The following is a 16,235-nucleotide window of genomic DNA, read 5'->3' as shown; positions in this document are numbered from 1 at the left end:
TAGAATGTCAACATCCCCAATGTCAGGCCTGAACGCGGGGCAGCACGTGGTGATAAGCGGTCCGACATTGATCCGCTGACATAAGGCGGCGTTGCTCCCATCAAATAAAGTATAGAGAGTTTGGAGTCATAGTTCTATTGTTGCCGCCACTGACTCACATTCTATACTTCGTCATGGGCTGCATCACCGTCGGCGTGCTCGCCTTGCAAGGCGCCTTCTACGAACATATCCAGTTGCTGAAGAGTGCGGCCGCCGATTTGCCCGCCAAAGACCGCAGTTCCGCCTCGCAATGGGACTTTATCGAAGTGCGCACCCCGCAGGAACTCGAGCGATGCGATGCGCTGGTGCTGCCCGGGGGCGAAAGCACAACTATGGCCCTTGTTGCCGCTAGGTCTAACCTCTTGGAGCCTCTGCGGGACTTTGTCAAGTATGTCTGATCGATTTTCCGCATCATTGCTTTATTGTTCATACTAATTGGCATCTCAGGGTCCACCGGAGGCCTACTTGGGGTACTTGCGCCGGTCTGATCCTCCTCGCTGAGTCGGCCAACCGCACAAAGAAAGGTGGTCAGGATCTGATCGGTGGGTTAGACGTGCGTGTCAATCGCAACCATTTCGGCCGACAGACGGAGAGTTTCCAGGCCCCTCTCGACTTGCCCTTCCTGGGCGCTAATCAGCCCGCCTTCCCCGCCGTCTTTATCCGCGCCCCCGTCGTGGAGAAAATCCTCCCTCACCAAGAGGGCGAACAAGTGGCCGAGGCTCAGCGTGAAGAAACAGTCATTGCACCGGCGCGCCAGGCGGAAGACGAGGTCGCTCGGCAGGCTATGGCAGATAGTGTGGAGGTCCTGGCAGCTCTGCCCGGACGGGCTGCCAGATTGGCCTGTCAGGGGACACCCATTAACGCCGATGACGAGACGGGAGACATCATCGCGGTCCGCCAAGGGAACGTCTTTGGAACAAGCTTCCACCCGGAGCTGACTGACGACGCCCGCATCCACGCGTGGTGGTTGCGCCAGGTCGAGGAATCAGTGAAGAAAAGACATGCCGCGCATCACACATAAAGGGCAACATCATGATAGATGATGCATAGCGTTGGGTATCGGGTGTAAATTTTTTCTTTCTTGAATGCCTTTCTAGCAATGATAGAAATAGATTGTACATATGAAAACGCCGTTTTTGCGCCAACCTGAATATGTCTGTCTCCCCCTTTTACTTACCCTTGCCGTACTCCTCTTCCTCCCGTCGTCGCTGGTCATCCGCATAGGCACGTCCATAGCCACCACGGCCAGGGTCGTATTCCTCGCGGTACTCGTCGCGGACCTGACCACCCGATTTACCACGTCTACCAACGTCAGCAACCTGCGCCTTTGGGAAACCCGATCATCTACATACCCGTATTGCCGACCCTCCTCGAAGCCAGGATCCAGATCCGTCCGAATGATTCTCTCATCCAGCTTTGTGCCACCAATGTATTTCAAACAGTCCAGCGCATCCTGGTGGGTGTAGTACTCGACGAAGCAAAATCCGCAGGGGGTCTTGTTGTACCGATCCAGACCCATAACTAGACGCTTAATCTCGCCGCACCTGTACTCAGTCAGCTCGTTACTCGTAGATAGCGCATTCGGTGGTTTCCGCTCACTTGGCAAATAGTTCGTGGATCTGCTCTTCGGTGGTGTAGAAAGAACTGTGCTGTTAGCATGGACTTGACAAAGGCGATCATTCCATAACATACAGATTACCGACGTAAAGAGTGGTGGCATCCTTTAGGTTGTCGACGGGATCTTCAGGCTTTTCGACCTCATCGTGGCTGAACTTGCGACGCTTGTTCTGGAGAGAGTTCACCAATTAGTATGGTAATGGTTCGGTAGCCTTGGAGACGAAGCTCACCTTGCCCAGGTAGTAGGCACTCGGCCGGTCGAGGCGTTCGACGGTGTTGTGAACAAGGGTGCTCATGATGCTCGGCTTTAGGCAAGCAAGAATCGAAGGAAGAAAATGACAAATAAACGCCGGCAAGCTATGTGAGCGGAGTTCACTAAACAACGAGAGGAAGTGAGTCTGCAAAGAAGATCCGAGCAGGTCGGGAAGCTGAAGCAACAACCAACGGGAGTCTTGCTTCTTGGCGCGCCGCCCTTCTTCACTCCAGCTTCAGCTTCCGCCCAAAATTTCCCCGACGGGAGCTGTTTATTGCCTTTCCTCTCCGTCGTGCTTTCGGCTTCTTCCCTCCCCTCTCGCATTTGGCTTCAAGCGCAGGATGAGATTGTAAGGCTTGTCAATCTCAACTTGTTTGCCAAAAAGAATCCCCCTCGACCATGCCGAAAGTCATCAGTTACACTCCGCCGTGGCTCTCGCGCCCGGCGCCGGGTGCCTCCATCTTTGCCAGCTCCGGCTCCAAATCACCAGAACATACACCCGGAACGAAAGAAGTCGTCTATTCGGGACCTACGCGCATTCAAGCGAAGCGGGGGAATGAACTGTTTACCGTCGTCGATAACCAGATTCGCTGGTCCAGCCTGACCAGACTGAAGGATGAATGGCAGCACAACTCCAGGTCGAATGACAAGCAGCAGTCTGAGGATCGCACTGTGCAGTACAGGGTAGGACAAGGATTAACAGTGATTTATTGCTGGTCTGAAGCTAACCTGATGCCGTATAGGTTCTGAATGTTCCTGTCTTCGAGAAAATCCGTCAACTAATCCCCTCGCCAAATGGCGCATTCCTAGCCATTGTTGCCGATCGCACCGTCTTCATCGCCGTGCTGCCTGATCCTTCCCATCTGTCTGGAACAGACAGCTCTCCCATCCGCGTGAAATCTTACCAGCTTGGCCCTACCACCCACGTCATTCCTGAATCGCCTGTGGTGTCGGCGCTATGGCATCCATTGGGTGTCCACACCAACCTCGGGGGCTGTTTTGTGACTATCACGGCTGATGCTGCAGTCCGAGTGTGGGAATTGGATCGGAACAACCACTGGTCATTTGACCGTCCGACCCTGGCTGTCGACCTGAGGAAGCTGGTGGACGGAACCTCATCGGACCAGGACTTTGCGCCGTCGGGATTCGGGAAGAACAAGGGATTCTCGGCTGACTTTATCGACATGGAAGTTGCGTCTGCTTGCTTTGGTGGCAGCGGAAATGAACGCGAGGACGCGTGGGCACCCATGACTCTGTGGGTTGCAATGAGACCGGGCGACCTCTACGCTTTGTGTCCGTTGTTGCCCTCCAAGTGGCGCGCGCCGTCAACGACCATCCCTTCGTTGACTGCGGCTATTGTTCCGAAGCTGGCTTCTTTGGAGGAGGATCCTGCCGAGTATGAGGATGACCTGACTGCCTGCCGGCAGCAGTACGACTGGCTGGCCGAAATTGATAACCAGGATCCTCTACATACGGAGTTTGATTCGGAGACGGGCTCTGGGTCAGATGTCCTCACGCGCCCAGCCAATCCCAGTGCGATCCCCAGATTACAGGGCCCGTTCCGGTTCGACACGGGAGATGAGATTGATGACCTGGACCTCTGCGATATCCTGGTCATCGGTGCCAAGGTCGATCTCGATGCGCTCATGATGGGCGAAGAGGTGCGCGCTCTGGAGGAGAGCGGAGATGACCGTCTGTCCGCCACAGTCATCTGCCTTTCGACTGGAAGCGGTAGGATTCATGTCTGTCTCGAGCTCGATGGTGTTGAAGGACAGTGGCTCCCTAAGGCAAAGAAGAACGTCTTCAGCACGCCTGTCTCCGAGCCATCCGATCTTTTGCTCGTGGAATCCTTGGACACGATTAGAGGGGAGCGTGACTCGTCCAACAACTGGCCTACTTTCACAAAGGATGCCTACTCGCGGTACAGCTTCTTCGTTACGAACACCAACAATGTCACCTATATCTCTCTCACTTCCTGGGTTCAGCGACTCGAGGCTGAGCTGCAGTCAGAGGACACCGCCGGCAGCTCTTTCCGCCTGCAGATCCTTTGCGAAGGCACTGCGTCTTTGAGAGAGCGGATTCTTGAGGTTGATGGAAATGCCGCAGGCGCCAAAGACTTGACGGGCCACCTACCAGCCGCCTTGGTGTACTACGATTACGACCTGGGCTACTTGCTACTCACATCCCACTCCTCCACCCCTCACGCTGCCATCTTGGACGCACCAGAGGTTCTTCCCTCCATTGCCGATCTCCACATCTTCGACCCGGAGGAACAAGTCCCGGGCTCCCCCATCCTGCCCCCTCGTCGGCCTCCATACCAAGTCCCGGCCATCTTCTACGCAGAGCCCCCTCTGGAGTTCTTCATCGACAAACACGTCCCGCACCGTCAACGCCAAGCCTTGAAGGAGCAAGTTCGGCTGTCCCCTGCTACGCTGGACCTGGTTGCAGCTGCGCACCGCATCCTGTCCGCCCACACCAACGCCCTCGAACGCGCTGCATCAGACCTCTTCCGCCGCTGCGAGCGTTTGCAGGGCGAGATGCGTGATCAGCTGAAACAGCTTGCCGACGTGGCTGACCGAGTCAAGGGCGTGTCCAGCGAAATCGGCGAAGATGGCAAACGGATGGAGGGGTCCCGCAACGGAGAAGCACTGGACCAGCGACTGCAGGCAGCGAAGGACAAGCAGGCACAGCTTGTACAACGCTACGAAGCACTGCGTAACAAGGTCCTGAAATCCGGTGGCCGGCCACTCAGCGATAAGGAGAAGTCGTGGGTTAATGAAGTTGAGACGTTGTCGGAGTCAGTGGATCAGCCAGAGGGCGAGGGCGACCTGACACAACGACTCGCTGCTGTAAGTTCATCCCAGTATGTTTATTAATCATGATACTAACAACTGTATAGGTGAAGGAGATTGCCGGCGATCTCCTCAGCGAGGCCAAGACTCTCGCAGTCAAGTCGCCCATCGCCGCTGAACCGGGCAGTCCAGCGTCGCCAGGTGGTGCTCAACCTCGCGTTTCGGTTTCGGCACGACTACAAAAGCAAAAGGTTGCGGATGCTATGCTGATGGTGGAACGAGAGTACGTCTGCTTCATTCTTCATGACTTTGGGGTCATATACTAACGAGATACTCCAGATCGGCCATCATCGACAACATCACATCGCGTCTCGAACGGCTCAACACAGCGTTATAATGAATACCACAGTAGTAGAAGCATGCATGAAATAGCTTGTTTGGACTTGACTAGAAATACTACGAATGCAATCACGGTCAATTTTTACCCACATCCTAGACACACATCATATCGATGAGACCTTAGAAATAGAAGAAACCCTCTGATCCTCCACCCTCGCCCTCGCCATCGCCATATCCATCTCCATATCCTCCTCATCAGCCGTATCCCTCCTCTTAGGCCCCCGTACCCTCCCTCTCCCAAACCGTCTCTTCTCCCTCCCCATCACCCCAGTGCCATGACAAACGCGCGACGAGGCAATCGAATCACAAACTCTACTCAGGTCACACCGAAGCACCACCAGTTCTTCCTCTGAGGAGGAGGAGGACTCTTCTATATATTCTTCTTCCTCATCCCCTTCTTCTCCCTCTCCCTCCCCATCTCCATCTCCATCTCCATCTCCATCTCCATCTCCATCTCCATCTCCATCTCCATCTCCATCTCCATCTCCATACCAACCCTCATCACTACTCCCACCACTACCACCATCGCCACTATTACTATAACCATCATGTTCTCCCAACCGGAACTCCTGAACACCGTCATCCTGACTATGTTGTTCATCATCTACATCCAAACAAGCAAACTCAACACTCGAGTCAAATCCCTCAAGACATGCCATCAGAGTGTATAGTCTGTTCATTCTCCGTTCGGAATATCTGCTGCTGCTGCTGTCGCTGCAAGCTTCGCAGAGAAGATTATTCCGTCGACGCGTTCCCTCGACTATTATCATCTCGCGCCGGATACACCGGTTCCAGGGGATGAGACGGCAGGGCGTGAATGTTGTGGTGGTGAGGCAGCCGCAGAGGGGGTGTTTGGTTGTTAAGGTTAGGCACATTTTTTTGGTTTGAGTGGGAGGGGGGTTGAGGGTGGGTTTCTGGGTTTGGGAGTGGTTAGTATGGTTTGTCAAGGCAACTGTATGCTGGGTTGTTTGTGTTGGAGTGTGGGTGGGTTGGATGAGGCACTAGGAGGGATGGATATATATCTGTGGTGCGGGTAGTAGGTGGATGTGTTGTCTGTTGGGTGAGATAGAGAGAGAATGATGCATGGCGATAGTGTTTAGAATATGATGATAGAGAACAGAATCAAGGCACATGAGGTTATAGATATTCTTAAAGGTATTGTGGATTGATGGTATTTACCTCTTCTCAAGATAGGATAATCCTAGTAGGGTTTGATGCTCACGTGAAAGAATCAGCAGTAGTAGTGAATCGAATCACATGGATGAATCTGAATGATCTGAGAAGGAGACGATCAGTGCTTTAAGTATTGTATTCAAAGAAAGTTAAAGAGCGAAGAAAAAACTCTGGTCTCTCTACTAAGCTGTGAGACGTGGTATAAACGGCAGGTGGTGTCGTTTGGCAGCGTCGGTATGGGAACTGTCAGATTATAACGGGCAAGTGTCTGGGTGTTTCCGACTAAAACCAGACAGCGCTACAGTGAATGTATTTTCAAAGCAATTTATATTTTTGATCCAAAGCAATGTATGGGTATGTCCACACTTGAATAAAGAAATAGCCGAAATATCCAACCAAAGCAATTTCCCAAGCTGTTTATGCATATTCTCATCCCCACATCAGTCATGACATCCGTAGCCCCAAATATGAACAACCAAGAACTCCAGAATCTCGTCTAACACCGTACTTCGTGCAGCTGGTCGTTCAAGATGGAAGAGCTAATAGCTCTGCGGACCTGTTGCGAAGGCTTTCCAAGTTCGTGCAGTTGCCTCGCCACCTTCAACTTTTTGCGTGATGGCTGTGGCCAGCTCATCCACAGCGACCTCGTACGATGGAGCATAGAAGACAGTCTGCGACAAAGGAATTAACTTTTGGATCTCCGTATCAAAATCCCCCTGCTTCCAGGCATTGAACGCCGGGAGGACATCCGACGGTAAATGGGAATCGAAACTTTTGGTCGCCAGATAGAGGTAGACAAAAAATCTGGCGTAGTAGACTCCACAACGAGAATTCCACACTAACTCATCATAAAATTCCTTGTAGGCTGTGTATCTGCGCCGGTGCGAGCCCAGAGTGATCGAACCTTCAGGGATTTTAAGGTCCGCCACCGCAATAGGCTGGGCTCTGACAGGCTTGTTGTCCTTGTCCCACCCAAAGAGGAGCTGGACAGATTGAATATGCTGTTGAAGCATTGGAGAGTCTTCGTCAGGGTGCAGGTACTCGTACCTCCTTCGGTACCAGGAGTTACAGATCCGCATAATCATAATGGCTCTGTAGGCCTCGAAGCGTAATTGTGATACGACGTGGATTAACTTCGTGGGAAGAATTCTAGAAAGGTGTGGTGGAAGATAGATGCATTCAGCTCTTATTCCAGACTGAGTCAGGACGTCGTTGATGCATTGTTCTGAGACCGACAGCATGCCCTCCTCAGCCAGGTAGACGTCGACGGAACCAGGCGACGGTGAGAAAGGGAATTTCGTAGACTCAGGCGCTGACGAGGACATTTTATTGAGTACTACCTGAGATGGAATGTGAGGTGAAGCGATGAAAGATGGGAGATCTTCAGATGGAGAGACTGCAAAAGACCGGACTGCACTTGTGCAGAGAGACGGAGAGAGCTGAAGCTCTCGCGGAAGCTCCCCCATTACCGCCTCCATCTGCCTAGTCGGGCAGGCTAGTCGGACAAGGATGGAAAACCATAAATGTGATTGGAATGGACTTCCAGCTTTCCATTCCTTCATCTTGATCCATATTTGCTAGCACCAGGTTGATAGTCGGGATAGTAAAGGTAGAAGAAGAAGAGGAGGAAGCAACGTAGCTGCAAATCATGATATCCCAAGCCAGTGTGATCGATGAGAAGCTTTGACAGATCTGATGGTCTGACGAACAGGAGTAATAGCTATCGGTGTCACCTCAAGAGACAAGTAGGACAAGATCCGGGGGAACAACAACCTTGCACTCCGGTCTTGTGCTGACGACGTAGAGTGAGTCGATGACTTGATCTGGTTGATTATTAGACTTGTGTTTGCTGATGAATAAAGCTGGTTTAGAAAGCCAGATACTGAGATGTAGAACATGATCTACTTGGAGAGTTGTAGATAGATCACGGCCGGTACGCTATACAATAGGACGAAGGTCAGCACGAAATCACTATGATACCACATTCAATAGCAGGGGGCAAACACTGCAGGTTGAACAAACCGAATGGAAGATCAAGTTCTTTGGGCCATTGATATAAGGCGCCTCTAATATGTAAGTCACACTTTCATTCCTTTCATCCAAGTCAGTAGCAACAGTATGCACCATACAGAAACCGTCCTCTAAAACAGCCGCGTGATATACTCAATAATACATTGCGTAGTACAATGGCCAAGCCTACGTTCTACATTGAATAACAAGTTGTGAAGAAGAACTCATGTAAAAAGATATAGAGATCTCTTCCAAGTAAATACACGTAGTATATATGTCATTCAAAGAAATTTACTGAACCCTGCAATATCCAATACGTTAGCAAGTGCTGATCAGCAACGCAATCTCTGAATGCACTCAGATCACATACCGTTCAATCAAATGGACACCAGAGGCCGTCTCCACAATCCCACTGACCTGACCAGGCTGGAGTGCAAAGGCGGCGTCCTCAAACTCTTTCTGCATCTCATTCCGTCCAAAGAAGCCCCTAAGATAAATTAGTCTAGTACCTTTAGTGATATCATAAATACGTACAGATCTCCACGTTTCCTAGCACTGCTGCAGTCGGACTCCGATACAGCAATGTCACCCAGACTGGCTTCTCCCGCATTGATGCGCGCCTCGTGGCTTCTGAGGATCTCGATAGCCTCCTCTTTCGAACGGGTGATTTCAGCTTCCCTCCAGCTGCTGGGACGCCTACTGTCCCTGTGCTTAACGAGAAGATGACTGCAGCGAATCTTGCCCTCATTGTGACCGTTTCCATCAGAGCGTCCTGCGGGTCCGCTGTGGTAGTTGGCCATGTAGAACTTGAGCTTCTCTGTATCTGTGTCGGCCGGCGGCTCCCAGCGAGACTCTTTCGTCATAGGGTTGAAGTAGTAGGGAAGGTTCTTAGAGTTGGAGTGGCGAACCTCCCAACCTGCCGGAAGACCTGTCTCTACCTGTAGTGTTTACAGTCAGCACAGATGCCAAATTTGGTAAACATGATCTTCTATGATAGGATTGAGTATCGGCATACCATGTTGTGAAAAAAGGATGTGTGTATGTCTAAAATCTGCGGAGGTGTCTATAGCTTCACGAAGGAAGACAAGGATCCAGAAATGACGCGGGGGGACTAGTGGAGTTATATAAAGTTGCAGGAGTCGGAGAGGCTTTGCTGGTACTTGCAGCTGCGGGACAAACTGCGGGGGAGGGATGGCTGCAAACACTGCAAACATTGACGGGGCGGTGAGCTGCAAGTCATGGGAACTAGCCGGTGGTGCTTGGTTCAACGCTTCTTCCGACTTCCATTGACGATCCCCGGCCGTCTCACTATTCCTATCAGCCACTTTTCGTGTCTTTCGTTTCTATCTGTTTAAAGTGAAAGCTTTCCAGCGGATACAACACACTCGCTCCATATCAATACGCGTGAACTCATTACTTTCCGGCACACTTCATCAGTAAAACAAACCCCGAAAATGTCTGCCAGCCCATCCCCCTCTGCCGGTGGCGATAGCAAGCCCACCGATCAAATTCACTTTCGATTCTGTCGCGAATGGTAAGTTTTGATCTCTTCATTCTTGTCGAACCTTCTGCTAACGTCTACAGTTCCAACTTGCTCTACCCGAAGGAAGACCGCATCAACAACCGGTTGATGTTCACCTGCCGAACCTGCCATGTCGGCGAGCCCGCAACCTCCTACTGCGTCTACCAAAACAAGCTCAGCACTCAAGTCGGAGATACCGCTGGTGTGACCCAGGATGTCGGATCTGATCCTACGGTTTGTCTCCCGGGTTTCTGTGATCATTGTGGTGAAGAGATTACCTGCTTCGTCTGTGACACATCCTCCGAGGACTCCTGGTCCGAAGAGGATTATGATGGCTTTTCGTCGTCATGAGGTCCAGCATGCGCCGCGCTCGCGTCATGGATACATTCCAAGTTGTCTTGAAGTTTCCGTGGCTAACCCACTCTTTCCTTAGCTTCCTCGTTCCAACAAGCTCTGCCCGAGCTGCGGCGAAGCCGATGCAGTCTTCTTCCAGTCGCAACAGCGTTCCGCAGAAACGGGAATGGTAAGCCTTCATGCCGGTTCACACCGCATCCATGAAGGTATCGGCTGACGCTTACTTTCCAGAAACTTTACTACGTCTGTTGCGCGTGCGGCAATGTTTTCGTCTAATTCTCGATTTGCCATACTACATGTCATGTACCTGATACCCGATCTTGGTTTTTGTTCCGTTAAGCAGCATTTTTTGTGGAGTTCTGGCGATGTTTGGGCAAAGAAAAGGGGAGTTTGAAAAGAGAAAGAAATTTCTATTGCTACAAACGGGATAAATATAAGAACAATTCGCTTCCAAATAAAAGGTATATCCTACACATGCATCGGCGCCAACGACAGGATCTTCGACCACTGTCGTCCTCGTAGTTCCGTAGCCACGACACCTAGTATATGTCAGTAAAGCTATTCTCCTAATACCGACTCGATCATGTTCCGCAGTGGTCGGCTAGACTGACCGTTCATTCTTGTTCCGATGGGGTCTCCGGACTTGTTGACGAGAACACAGGCATTGTCATCGAACTTGACGATCGAACCATCCGGGCGCTGCATTTCCTTGGCCGCGCGGACAACGACAGCATGGCGAATATCTCCTCGGCGAACCTTGTTTGCGATACCGACGTTGTTGCTGCTGTCGGGGCCGAAATTTCGTTGCTTCTGGACCACGACCACAATGCGGTCACCTGTTCATCCCGGAACTCCAACATCAGCGGAAACCCTTTGATAATGAATTGGAAACGGTAAAATGATCGTACCAACGGTGGCGGGGCGCTTCTTTTTCAGGACATTCACGCACTCGACAACGGCGGCGCCGGAGTTGTCGATGCAGTTGAGCATTGTCTGGATCGGGGGTTTGTCAGTCCGCGAAAAATTTCCTCTCCCCCATCACGAACACCCGTAGAATCCCTCACACACCTTTAATTGAATCATCTTGACTGTGTACCCTGTCCGGAGGTGGAAAGAACGTCGGGGGGAGTGAGGGGAGTATAGAGAGAGATGGGGATGGCCGAAAGAAAAGCAGCGCCAGGCAGTTTGGCGGGCCGGCAGGTTTCGCCGACGACCGACCCCGGACGGGGACACTGCAGCAGCAACCAGCGCCAGCCTTCACATTAATTATTACTATCATGTCAATCTGCGAGTTTGTCCTTTCATGCGCGCTAACTTTCACTGCCTCTCCTTCGTTTCCTTTGTTCATCATGCCAGTCACTCCTCTTCGTATTCACGTCGTTCCCTAAAATTTTCCTTCTCAATCCCGCTCCTTTCCTTTCCCACCCCCCAAAATTGTTTGGCGCCCATATATATTTCTACTTAGTAGTCTCGTCTTCTCTGCTTCCCGACCTTCCGCTGTTTCTTCCCCTTGACGCTTTGACGCCTCATTCCTACCATTAATCCCACCCACACTCTTATCACCCCCTCAAATCCTCTTGCATGGGATCGTCTGGGTCGACATTTCACGATGCCGGTCTCCAAGGCAAAATCCAGCCCCTCCGATGACCGTCGGGATCGGCTTACGCTCGCGAAACTGGCCAGCTACGACGACGTCGCAACAGATGCGCTGGTTGACCGTGTACGTTTATGACCCTCGATTGGCCGTCATGTAGCTGGTCGCTGACTGTACTATCCTCGCAGGCGTACTTCTGGACCAACACTCGCAAGAATCGCACTAAATACAACCCCGCCCGCGGCATCAGAGATGATGATGTGGCTAGCACTCTCCTTCACGATGTCATTGTCAACAAAGACGCTGCCAAAGCGGAAGAGAAGCTGTTGAGCATGCCAGGTCTCAAGAAGTACCTGGCTAAGCTGCCTACTGACCGGGAGAAAGAATGGTTTCGCCGCCATCTCCGCAAATACATCCAGATGTATCTCCCCGATTCCCCCTTTGAGGTGACTACGACCAATCGCTACACGGTGACCGAGCATGAGGCTGCCATCTGCGCCCGCAAATTCATTAAGCAGGGCCAGGAGATCAAGTACCTCAGCGGGACCCTCGTACCCATGACCAAGGAAGAGGAGCAGGATCTGGATCTGAAGAGAAAGGATTTTAGCATTGTCATGTCGAGTCGCAGAAAAACCCCCTCTTTCTTCCTGGGTCCCGCTCGGTTCGCCAATCACGATTGCAACGCCAACGGTCGACTGGTGACGCGCGGCATGGAAGGCATGCAAGTCGTTGCCATCCGCAACATTCATATCGGAGAGGAAATCACCGTGTCTTACGGAGAGGATTACTTTGGCATTGACAATTGCGAGTGTCTTTGTTTGACATGCGAACGGGCCGTCCGCAATGGTTGGGCACCCCAGCTCGATTCCGACCAAGAGAGTCCCGCCTCCACGCCAGCTTACGACGAGCCTGCGCCCTCTGAGGCTCTCCTTTCGCCCAAGAAACGCAAGCACGTCCCCGACACCGATTCAGAGAGCTCTCCCTCATCGACTCCCCGCAAACGAACCAAGTTTACTCGCCAGAGCTCCAAGTTGAGATCTGAGGTCGTGTTTTCTGATCTCACACCCTCGATCGAGTCTTCCACGGTCCAGCCAGCGGGCACCGGGCTTTCCTCCCAAGTTTTATCCGTGCCACACTCTGCCGCAGCCGAAACCGCCAATGACCACGTCATCGACAACAAGAGTGACATCCATGCCGAATCGACCGCGCAAAGCACCACCACTACCACCGCCGATCCTGATTCACCCGGTTCACTGGACGATTCGCACCGCTCGTCAACTTCAACAGCCGCGACGTCCGTTTGTGATAACCCGGTGCGAATCAAGGTCGAGGAAATCACCGAGACTACCGTGCAGGCACCAATTTTGACTGTCGAGGGACGCCTTGATCTCTCCACTGAGCCAGAACGACGTATGCTGGGTGTAGACAACGATGCATTGTCGGACTTGTCAGACTCTCTCGAACTCGACGAGAAGCTCGGTACCGTGGTGAAAAAGTCCCGAAAATCCCGCAGCAAGGAAGTGGTTCCCTCAGTCGAGGTTGAGCCGCCCCGTGCTCGGGTTCCTGGCGATTACACCAAAACCTCTAAACTTCTAGCACAGGCATACGACCGCTGGGTGGATTGCCGCACATGCAACGCTTGGTTTGTTCAGCAAGATTCCTACCTGACGCGACGTGAGTGTCCCCGGTGCGAACGGCACTCCAAGCTGTATGGATTCCAGTGGCCAAAGACCGACAGAGAGGGCCCTGGGGATGACGAGGAACGTGTGATGGACCACCGCACTGTGCACCGATTCTTGTACCCCGAGGAAGAAGCGCTCATTTCGCGCAAGGACCGCGGTGTCAGTTTTGGAATAACCCCGACGCCCGAACTGTCCGAGCCTCACGCAGAGACCGAGGACAGTGAAGCCGGCGAGGACCGACGCAACACGCGCGCCAGCCGACGACGTACCCGGTCCCTTCGGATGACTATGTAATGATGGATATGGATCGATTTTGGGAGTACTAATCCTGGAGTTTGGTTTTTCTTTGGAGTCCGGTGGAGTCCGGTTTGGAAGAATAGGCGTTTTTATCACAGTGGGCACGAGCGTTGCCATGAGCCCGGCGATATTGAAAGGCTTTTTGAGACGTTTGAAAGATCTTGCTTCCCATTCATCTGGTCTGGCTTTGGCTTTGTCCAGTCTAATGATTCCGCATTTGGTTACCCTGTATAGATTACTGCTCGTTTCCCGGCCCTTGGTACACTTCTGTACTTACACGACTTTATCCCCAACCCGGGGTCTTGGAATTAACTTATTTTTACCCGTCGGCTGACGGACATTGCTTGAAGAATCTTTTCCTCCTCATCCTTCCCCCCGCAAATTGCTGGTGCCGCATCTCCGCATCTCCGTCATGCTGCATTGTGGAGGAGAATAATTGCACCAATGGCAGCCCTGTCGGCGCTTTGATCCCCTTGGATTTCTTGTCCTCATGATATTCTCGTGCAGGTATTCCAGGAACTCCGATATTGAATCTTAATGAACTTCGGTCTGCTTCATACCGACCTCACTCTACCATCGCAACCATGATGTCCTATAAAACGCTGCAGCTCTCGGCGCAGCTCTTCCCTGCCAGGACCACCAGGGATACTACCACCACCTACAGCCATGGCCTTCCCACGCCTCCTGCTAGCCCTGTGCTTCCTGCTAACACACTCCCTCACCAGCGCCTACGACGCCCCCCTCGTCACTCTAGACTATGGCACCTTCCAGGGCAGCTATGATGCCACCTACAACCTCTCCTACTTTCGCAAAATCCCCTTTGCAGCACCCGCCACAGGCGAGAACCGCTTTCGAGCTCCTCAACCCCCGCTAAACATCACTACCAATGGCACCTACGACACCGACCAATCCTTCGACATGTGCCCTCAACGCACCGTCAACGGCTCCGAAGACTGCCTCTACCTAGGCCTCTACTCCCGACCCTGGGACACCAGCTCCTCCACCACCAACCGCCCCGTCCTCGTCGTCTTCTACGGCGGCGGCTTCATCGAAGGCGACGCCCTCTTCGGCATGCCCCCCAACGCCTACCCCGTCCTCAACGTCAGCACCCTAAACGACTACATCGTCGTCTACACCAACTACCGCGTCAACGCCTTCGGCTTCCTCCCCGGCCAAGCCATCAAAGACTCGCCCACCTCCGACCTCAACCCAGGCCTTCTCGACCAACAATACGCCCTGAAATGGGTCAACTCCCACATCCACCACTTCGGCGGCAACCCCAACAACGTCTCCATCTGGGGCCAATCCGCCGGCGGAGGCTCCGTCGTCGCCCAAATCCTCGCCAACGGCCGCGGCTCGAACCCCAAACTCTTCTCCAAAGCCCTCGCCAGTTCCCCCTTCTGGCCAAAAACCTACGCCTACAACGCCCCAGAAGCAGAAGCCATCTACACCCAGCTCGTCAACCTAACGAACTGCACCACCGCCTCCGACACCCTCAAATGCCTGAAAGAGGTAGACGTCCAGTCCATCCGCGACGCAAGCCTCATCATCGACGCAGACAACACTTACACCACCTCATCCTACACCTGGGCCCCCGTCATCGACGGAACCTTCCTCATCGAACCCCTCACTTCTTCCACTATCTCCTCCAACTCCCTAAAGACAGACCTCATCTGGGGCATGTACAACGCCCACGAAGGCGAGAACTTCATTCCCCCCGGACTAGAAGACACAGACACTACAAACGGATTCAACTCCTCCCTCGCGTCCTTCCATAACTGGTTAACCGGTTTCCTTCCCGGTCTTGATACAAACGATATCAACCTCATCGAATCGAAATATTACCCTGTTTCAGGTACAGCGGAGACATTATCCTATAACACGACGTTCGTACGCGCAGGGCTAGTGTACAGAGACGTGGTCCTCGCCTGTCCGGCGTATTGGGTTGCTTCTGCGGCGAAGGAGAAGGGGTATGTCGGGGAGTATGTGATTCCGCCGGCGAGACATGGGAGTGATACGGAGTGGGTATGTTGTTATCATCCCTTTTATGTTTCGTTCTGTTTTATGTATATGCTGTCTATGGAGATGATACCGATACCAATACTGTGGCTGTGAATAGTGGGACACCGTTTCGAGCGTACAACAAACTGACCCATTAATCTACGACGGCTACGCGGGCGCATTCGCCAGCTTTTTCCAGACGGGGGACCCCAACGCACATAAATTGACGAATGCGTCGGAGCCTGGGGTGCCGGAGGTACAGGAGTCAGGGGACGAGTTTGTGATTGCTACGGAGGGGTTCGAGAATGTGGGGTTGACGGAGTTGAAGGATCGGTGTGCGTTTTGGAAGTCGGTTGGGGGGAAGATTCCTATTTGATTTTTTTATTTCATTTTTATTTACTACTGGTAGTAAGTAGTATCTTGTAGTTGTCTATTCAGATGATGGATGGGTGTTGTTTATAATGTACAGGTGTGGTGACGAAGAGGAATCTAAGTAGAGAGA

The 16,235-nt window shown here is 52.5% G+C and overlaps 10 protein-coding genes across 10 annotated transcripts; 5 read left to right on the top strand and 5 right to left on the bottom strand.

Annotated features, from left to right (window-relative positions):
- Nucleotides 1-153: 153 nt before the first annotated feature.
- Nucleotides 154-1,122, top strand: BO79DRAFT_179808 (pyridoxal 5'-phosphate synthase glutaminase subunit PdxT). The gene is made up of 2 exons (XM_025680054.1): nt 154-427; nt 487-1,122. Exons 1-2 carry the CDS (start codon nt 174-176, stop codon nt 1,058-1,060), a joined length of 828 nt encoding a protein of 275 aa, XP_025535896.1. The 5' UTR covers nt 154-173; the 3' UTR covers nt 1,061-1,122.
- Nucleotides 1,103-2,049, bottom strand: BO79DRAFT_201535 (nuclear cap-binding protein subunit CBC2). Its single transcript, XM_025681581.1, has 5 exons — nt 1,887-2,049; nt 1,732-1,826; nt 1,639-1,683; nt 1,392-1,583; nt 1,103-1,341 (listed from the first exon to the last, which is right to left on the bottom strand). The coding sequence occupies exons 1-5, from the start codon at nt 1,950-1,952 to the stop codon at nt 1,209-1,211; spliced, it is 531 nt and encodes a 176-aa protein (XP_025535895.1). The 5' UTR covers nt 1,953-2,049; the 3' UTR covers nt 1,103-1,208.
- Nucleotides 2,050-2,203: 154 nt separating this feature from the next.
- BO79DRAFT_240051 (uncharacterized protein) lies at nt 2,204-5,158 on the top strand. Its single transcript, XM_025684985.1, has 4 exons — nt 2,204-2,593; nt 2,653-4,758; nt 4,809-4,984; nt 5,041-5,158. Exons 1-4 carry the CDS (start codon nt 2,309-2,311, stop codon nt 5,096-5,098), a joined length of 2,625 nt encoding a protein of 874 aa, XP_025535894.1. The 5' UTR covers nt 2,204-2,308; the 3' UTR covers nt 5,099-5,158.
- A 46-nt stretch (nt 5,159-5,204) lies between these two features.
- BO79DRAFT_273838 (uncharacterized protein) lies at nt 5,205-6,010 on the bottom strand (the record flags this gene model as incomplete). Its single annotated transcript, XM_025687545.1, has 1 exon — nt 5,205-6,010. Exon 1 carries the CDS (start codon nt 5,973-5,975, stop codon nt 5,205-5,207), a length of 771 nt encoding a protein of 256 aa, XP_025535893.1. The 5' UTR covers nt 5,976-6,010.
- Nucleotides 6,011-6,812: 802 nt separating this feature from the next.
- BO79DRAFT_273834 (uncharacterized protein) lies at nt 6,813-7,653 on the bottom strand (the record flags this gene model as incomplete). Its single annotated transcript, XM_025687544.1, has 1 exon — nt 6,813-7,653. Exon 1 carries the CDS (start codon nt 7,596-7,598, stop codon nt 6,813-6,815), a length of 786 nt encoding a protein of 261 aa, XP_025535892.1. The 5' UTR covers nt 7,599-7,653.
- Nucleotides 7,654-8,531: 878 nt separating this feature from the next.
- On the bottom strand, nt 8,532-9,400 carry pin1 (peptidylprolyl isomerase ESS1). Its single transcript, XM_025680053.1, has 4 exons — nt 9,299-9,400; nt 8,818-9,221; nt 8,654-8,770; nt 8,532-8,584 (listed from the first exon to the last, which is right to left on the bottom strand). The coding sequence occupies exons 1-4, from the start codon at nt 9,299-9,301 to the stop codon at nt 8,575-8,577; spliced, it is 534 nt and encodes a 177-aa protein (XP_025535891.1). The 5' UTR covers nt 9,302-9,400; the 3' UTR covers nt 8,532-8,574.
- Nucleotides 9,401-9,585: 185 nt separating this feature from the next.
- BO79DRAFT_210992 (DNA-directed RNA polymerase II core subunit RPB9) lies at nt 9,586-10,611 on the top strand. The gene is made up of 4 exons (XM_025682929.1): nt 9,586-9,817; nt 9,868-10,039; nt 10,239-10,328; nt 10,391-10,611. The coding sequence occupies exons 1-4, from the start codon at nt 9,738-9,740 to the stop codon at nt 10,433-10,435; spliced, it is 387 nt and encodes a 128-aa protein (XP_025535890.1). The 5' UTR covers nt 9,586-9,737; the 3' UTR covers nt 10,436-10,611.
- On the bottom strand, nt 10,579-11,303 carry BO79DRAFT_210990 (mitochondrial 54S ribosomal protein uL14m). Its single transcript, XM_025682928.1, has 4 exons — nt 11,228-11,303; nt 11,068-11,152; nt 10,771-10,995; nt 10,579-10,698 (listed from the first exon to the last, which is right to left on the bottom strand). The coding sequence occupies exons 1-4, from the start codon at nt 11,240-11,242 to the stop codon at nt 10,628-10,630; spliced, it is 396 nt and encodes a 131-aa protein (XP_025535889.1). The 5' UTR covers nt 11,243-11,303; the 3' UTR covers nt 10,579-10,627.
- A 185-nt stretch (nt 11,304-11,488) lies between these two features.
- BO79DRAFT_201522 (SET domain-containing protein) lies at nt 11,489-14,030 on the top strand. Its single transcript, XM_025681580.1, has 2 exons — nt 11,489-11,879; nt 11,942-14,030. The coding sequence occupies exons 1-2, from the start codon at nt 11,769-11,771 to the stop codon at nt 13,727-13,729; spliced, it is 1,899 nt and encodes a 632-aa protein (XP_025535888.1). The 5' UTR covers nt 11,489-11,768; the 3' UTR covers nt 13,730-14,030.
- A 368-nt stretch (nt 14,031-14,398) lies between these two features.
- On the top strand, nt 14,399-16,230 carry BO79DRAFT_247714 (putative carboxylesterase; the record flags this gene model as incomplete). Its single annotated transcript, XM_025685666.1, has 3 exons — nt 14,399-15,757; nt 15,852-16,066; nt 16,203-16,230. The coding sequence occupies 3 exons, from the start codon at nt 14,399-14,401 to the stop codon at nt 16,228-16,230; spliced, it is 1,602 nt and encodes a 533-aa protein (XP_025535887.1).
- Between the last annotated feature and the right edge of the window lie 5 nt (nt 16,231-16,235).

The sequence above is a fragment of the Aspergillus costaricaensis genome (assembly GCF_003184835.1).
Source record: "Aspergillus costaricaensis CBS 115574 unplaced genomic scaffold BO79scaffold_34, whole genome shotgun sequence".
NCBI lineage: Eukaryota > Fungi > Ascomycota > Eurotiomycetes > Eurotiales > Aspergillaceae > Aspergillus > Aspergillus costaricensis.
Note: the sequence above shows the minus strand (reverse complement) of the source record. Positions and strands in the feature narration are given on the sequence as shown.

Coding starts and splice junctions, on each gene's coding strand:
- BO79DRAFT_210990 (XM_025682928.1), bottom strand. Junction 10,996..11,067: donor GAAGCGCCCCGCCACCGTTG/GTACGATCATTT, acceptor CGGGATGAACAG/GTGACCGCATTGTGGTCGTG. Junction 10,699..10,770: donor CATCGGAACAAGAATGAACG/GTCAGTCTAGCC, acceptor GACATATACTAG/GTGTCGTGGCTACGGAACTA.
- pin1 (XM_025680053.1), bottom strand. Junction 8,771..8,817: donor GCTAGGAAACGTGGAGATCT/GTACGTATTTAT, acceptor AATTTATCTTAG/GGGCTTCTTTGGACGGAATG.
- BO79DRAFT_201535 (XM_025681581.1), bottom strand. CDS start 1,952: ATGAGCACCCTTGTTCACAACACCGTCGAACGCCTCGACCGGCCGAGT. Junction 1,684..1,731: donor ACTCTTTACGTCGGTAATCT/GTATGTTATGGA, acceptor CTAACAGCACAG/TTCTTTCTACACCACCGAAG. Junction 1,584..1,638: donor ATCCACGAACTATTTGCCAA/GTGAGCGGAAAC, acceptor GACTGAGTACAG/GTGCGGCGAGATTAAGCGTC.
- BO79DRAFT_240051 (XM_025684985.1), top strand. CDS start 2,309: ATGCCGAAAGTCATCAGTTACACTCCGCCGTGGCTCTCGCGCCCGGCG. Junction 2,594..2,652: donor ATCGCACTGTGCAGTACAGG/GTAGGACAAGGA, acceptor GATGCCGTATAG/GTTCTGAATGTTCCTGTCTT. Junction 4,759..4,808: donor TGACACAACGACTCGCTGCT/GTAAGTTCATCC, acceptor ACAACTGTATAG/GTGAAGGAGATTGCCGGCGA.
- BO79DRAFT_201522 (XM_025681580.1), top strand. CDS start 11,769: ATGCCGGTCTCCAAGGCAAAATCCAGCCCCTCCGATGACCGTCGGGAT. Junction 11,880..11,941: donor CAGATGCGCTGGTTGACCGT/GTACGTTTATGA, acceptor CTATCCTCGCAG/GCGTACTTCTGGACCAACAC.
- BO79DRAFT_179808 (XM_025680054.1), top strand. CDS start 174: ATGGGCTGCATCACCGTCGGCGTGCTCGCCTTGCAAGGCGCCTTCTAC. Junction 428..486: donor CCTCTGCGGGACTTTGTCAA/GTATGTCTGATC, acceptor TTGGCATCTCAG/GGTCCACCGGAGGCCTACTT.
- BO79DRAFT_210992 (XM_025682929.1), top strand. CDS start 9,738: ATGTCTGCCAGCCCATCCCCCTCTGCCGGTGGCGATAGCAAGCCCACC. Junction 9,818..9,867: donor TTTCGATTCTGTCGCGAATG/GTAAGTTTTGAT, acceptor TAACGTCTACAG/TTCCAACTTGCTCTACCCGA. Junction 10,329..10,390: donor GTTCCGCAGAAACGGGAATG/GTAAGCCTTCAT, acceptor CTTACTTTCCAG/AAACTTTACTACGTCTGTTG.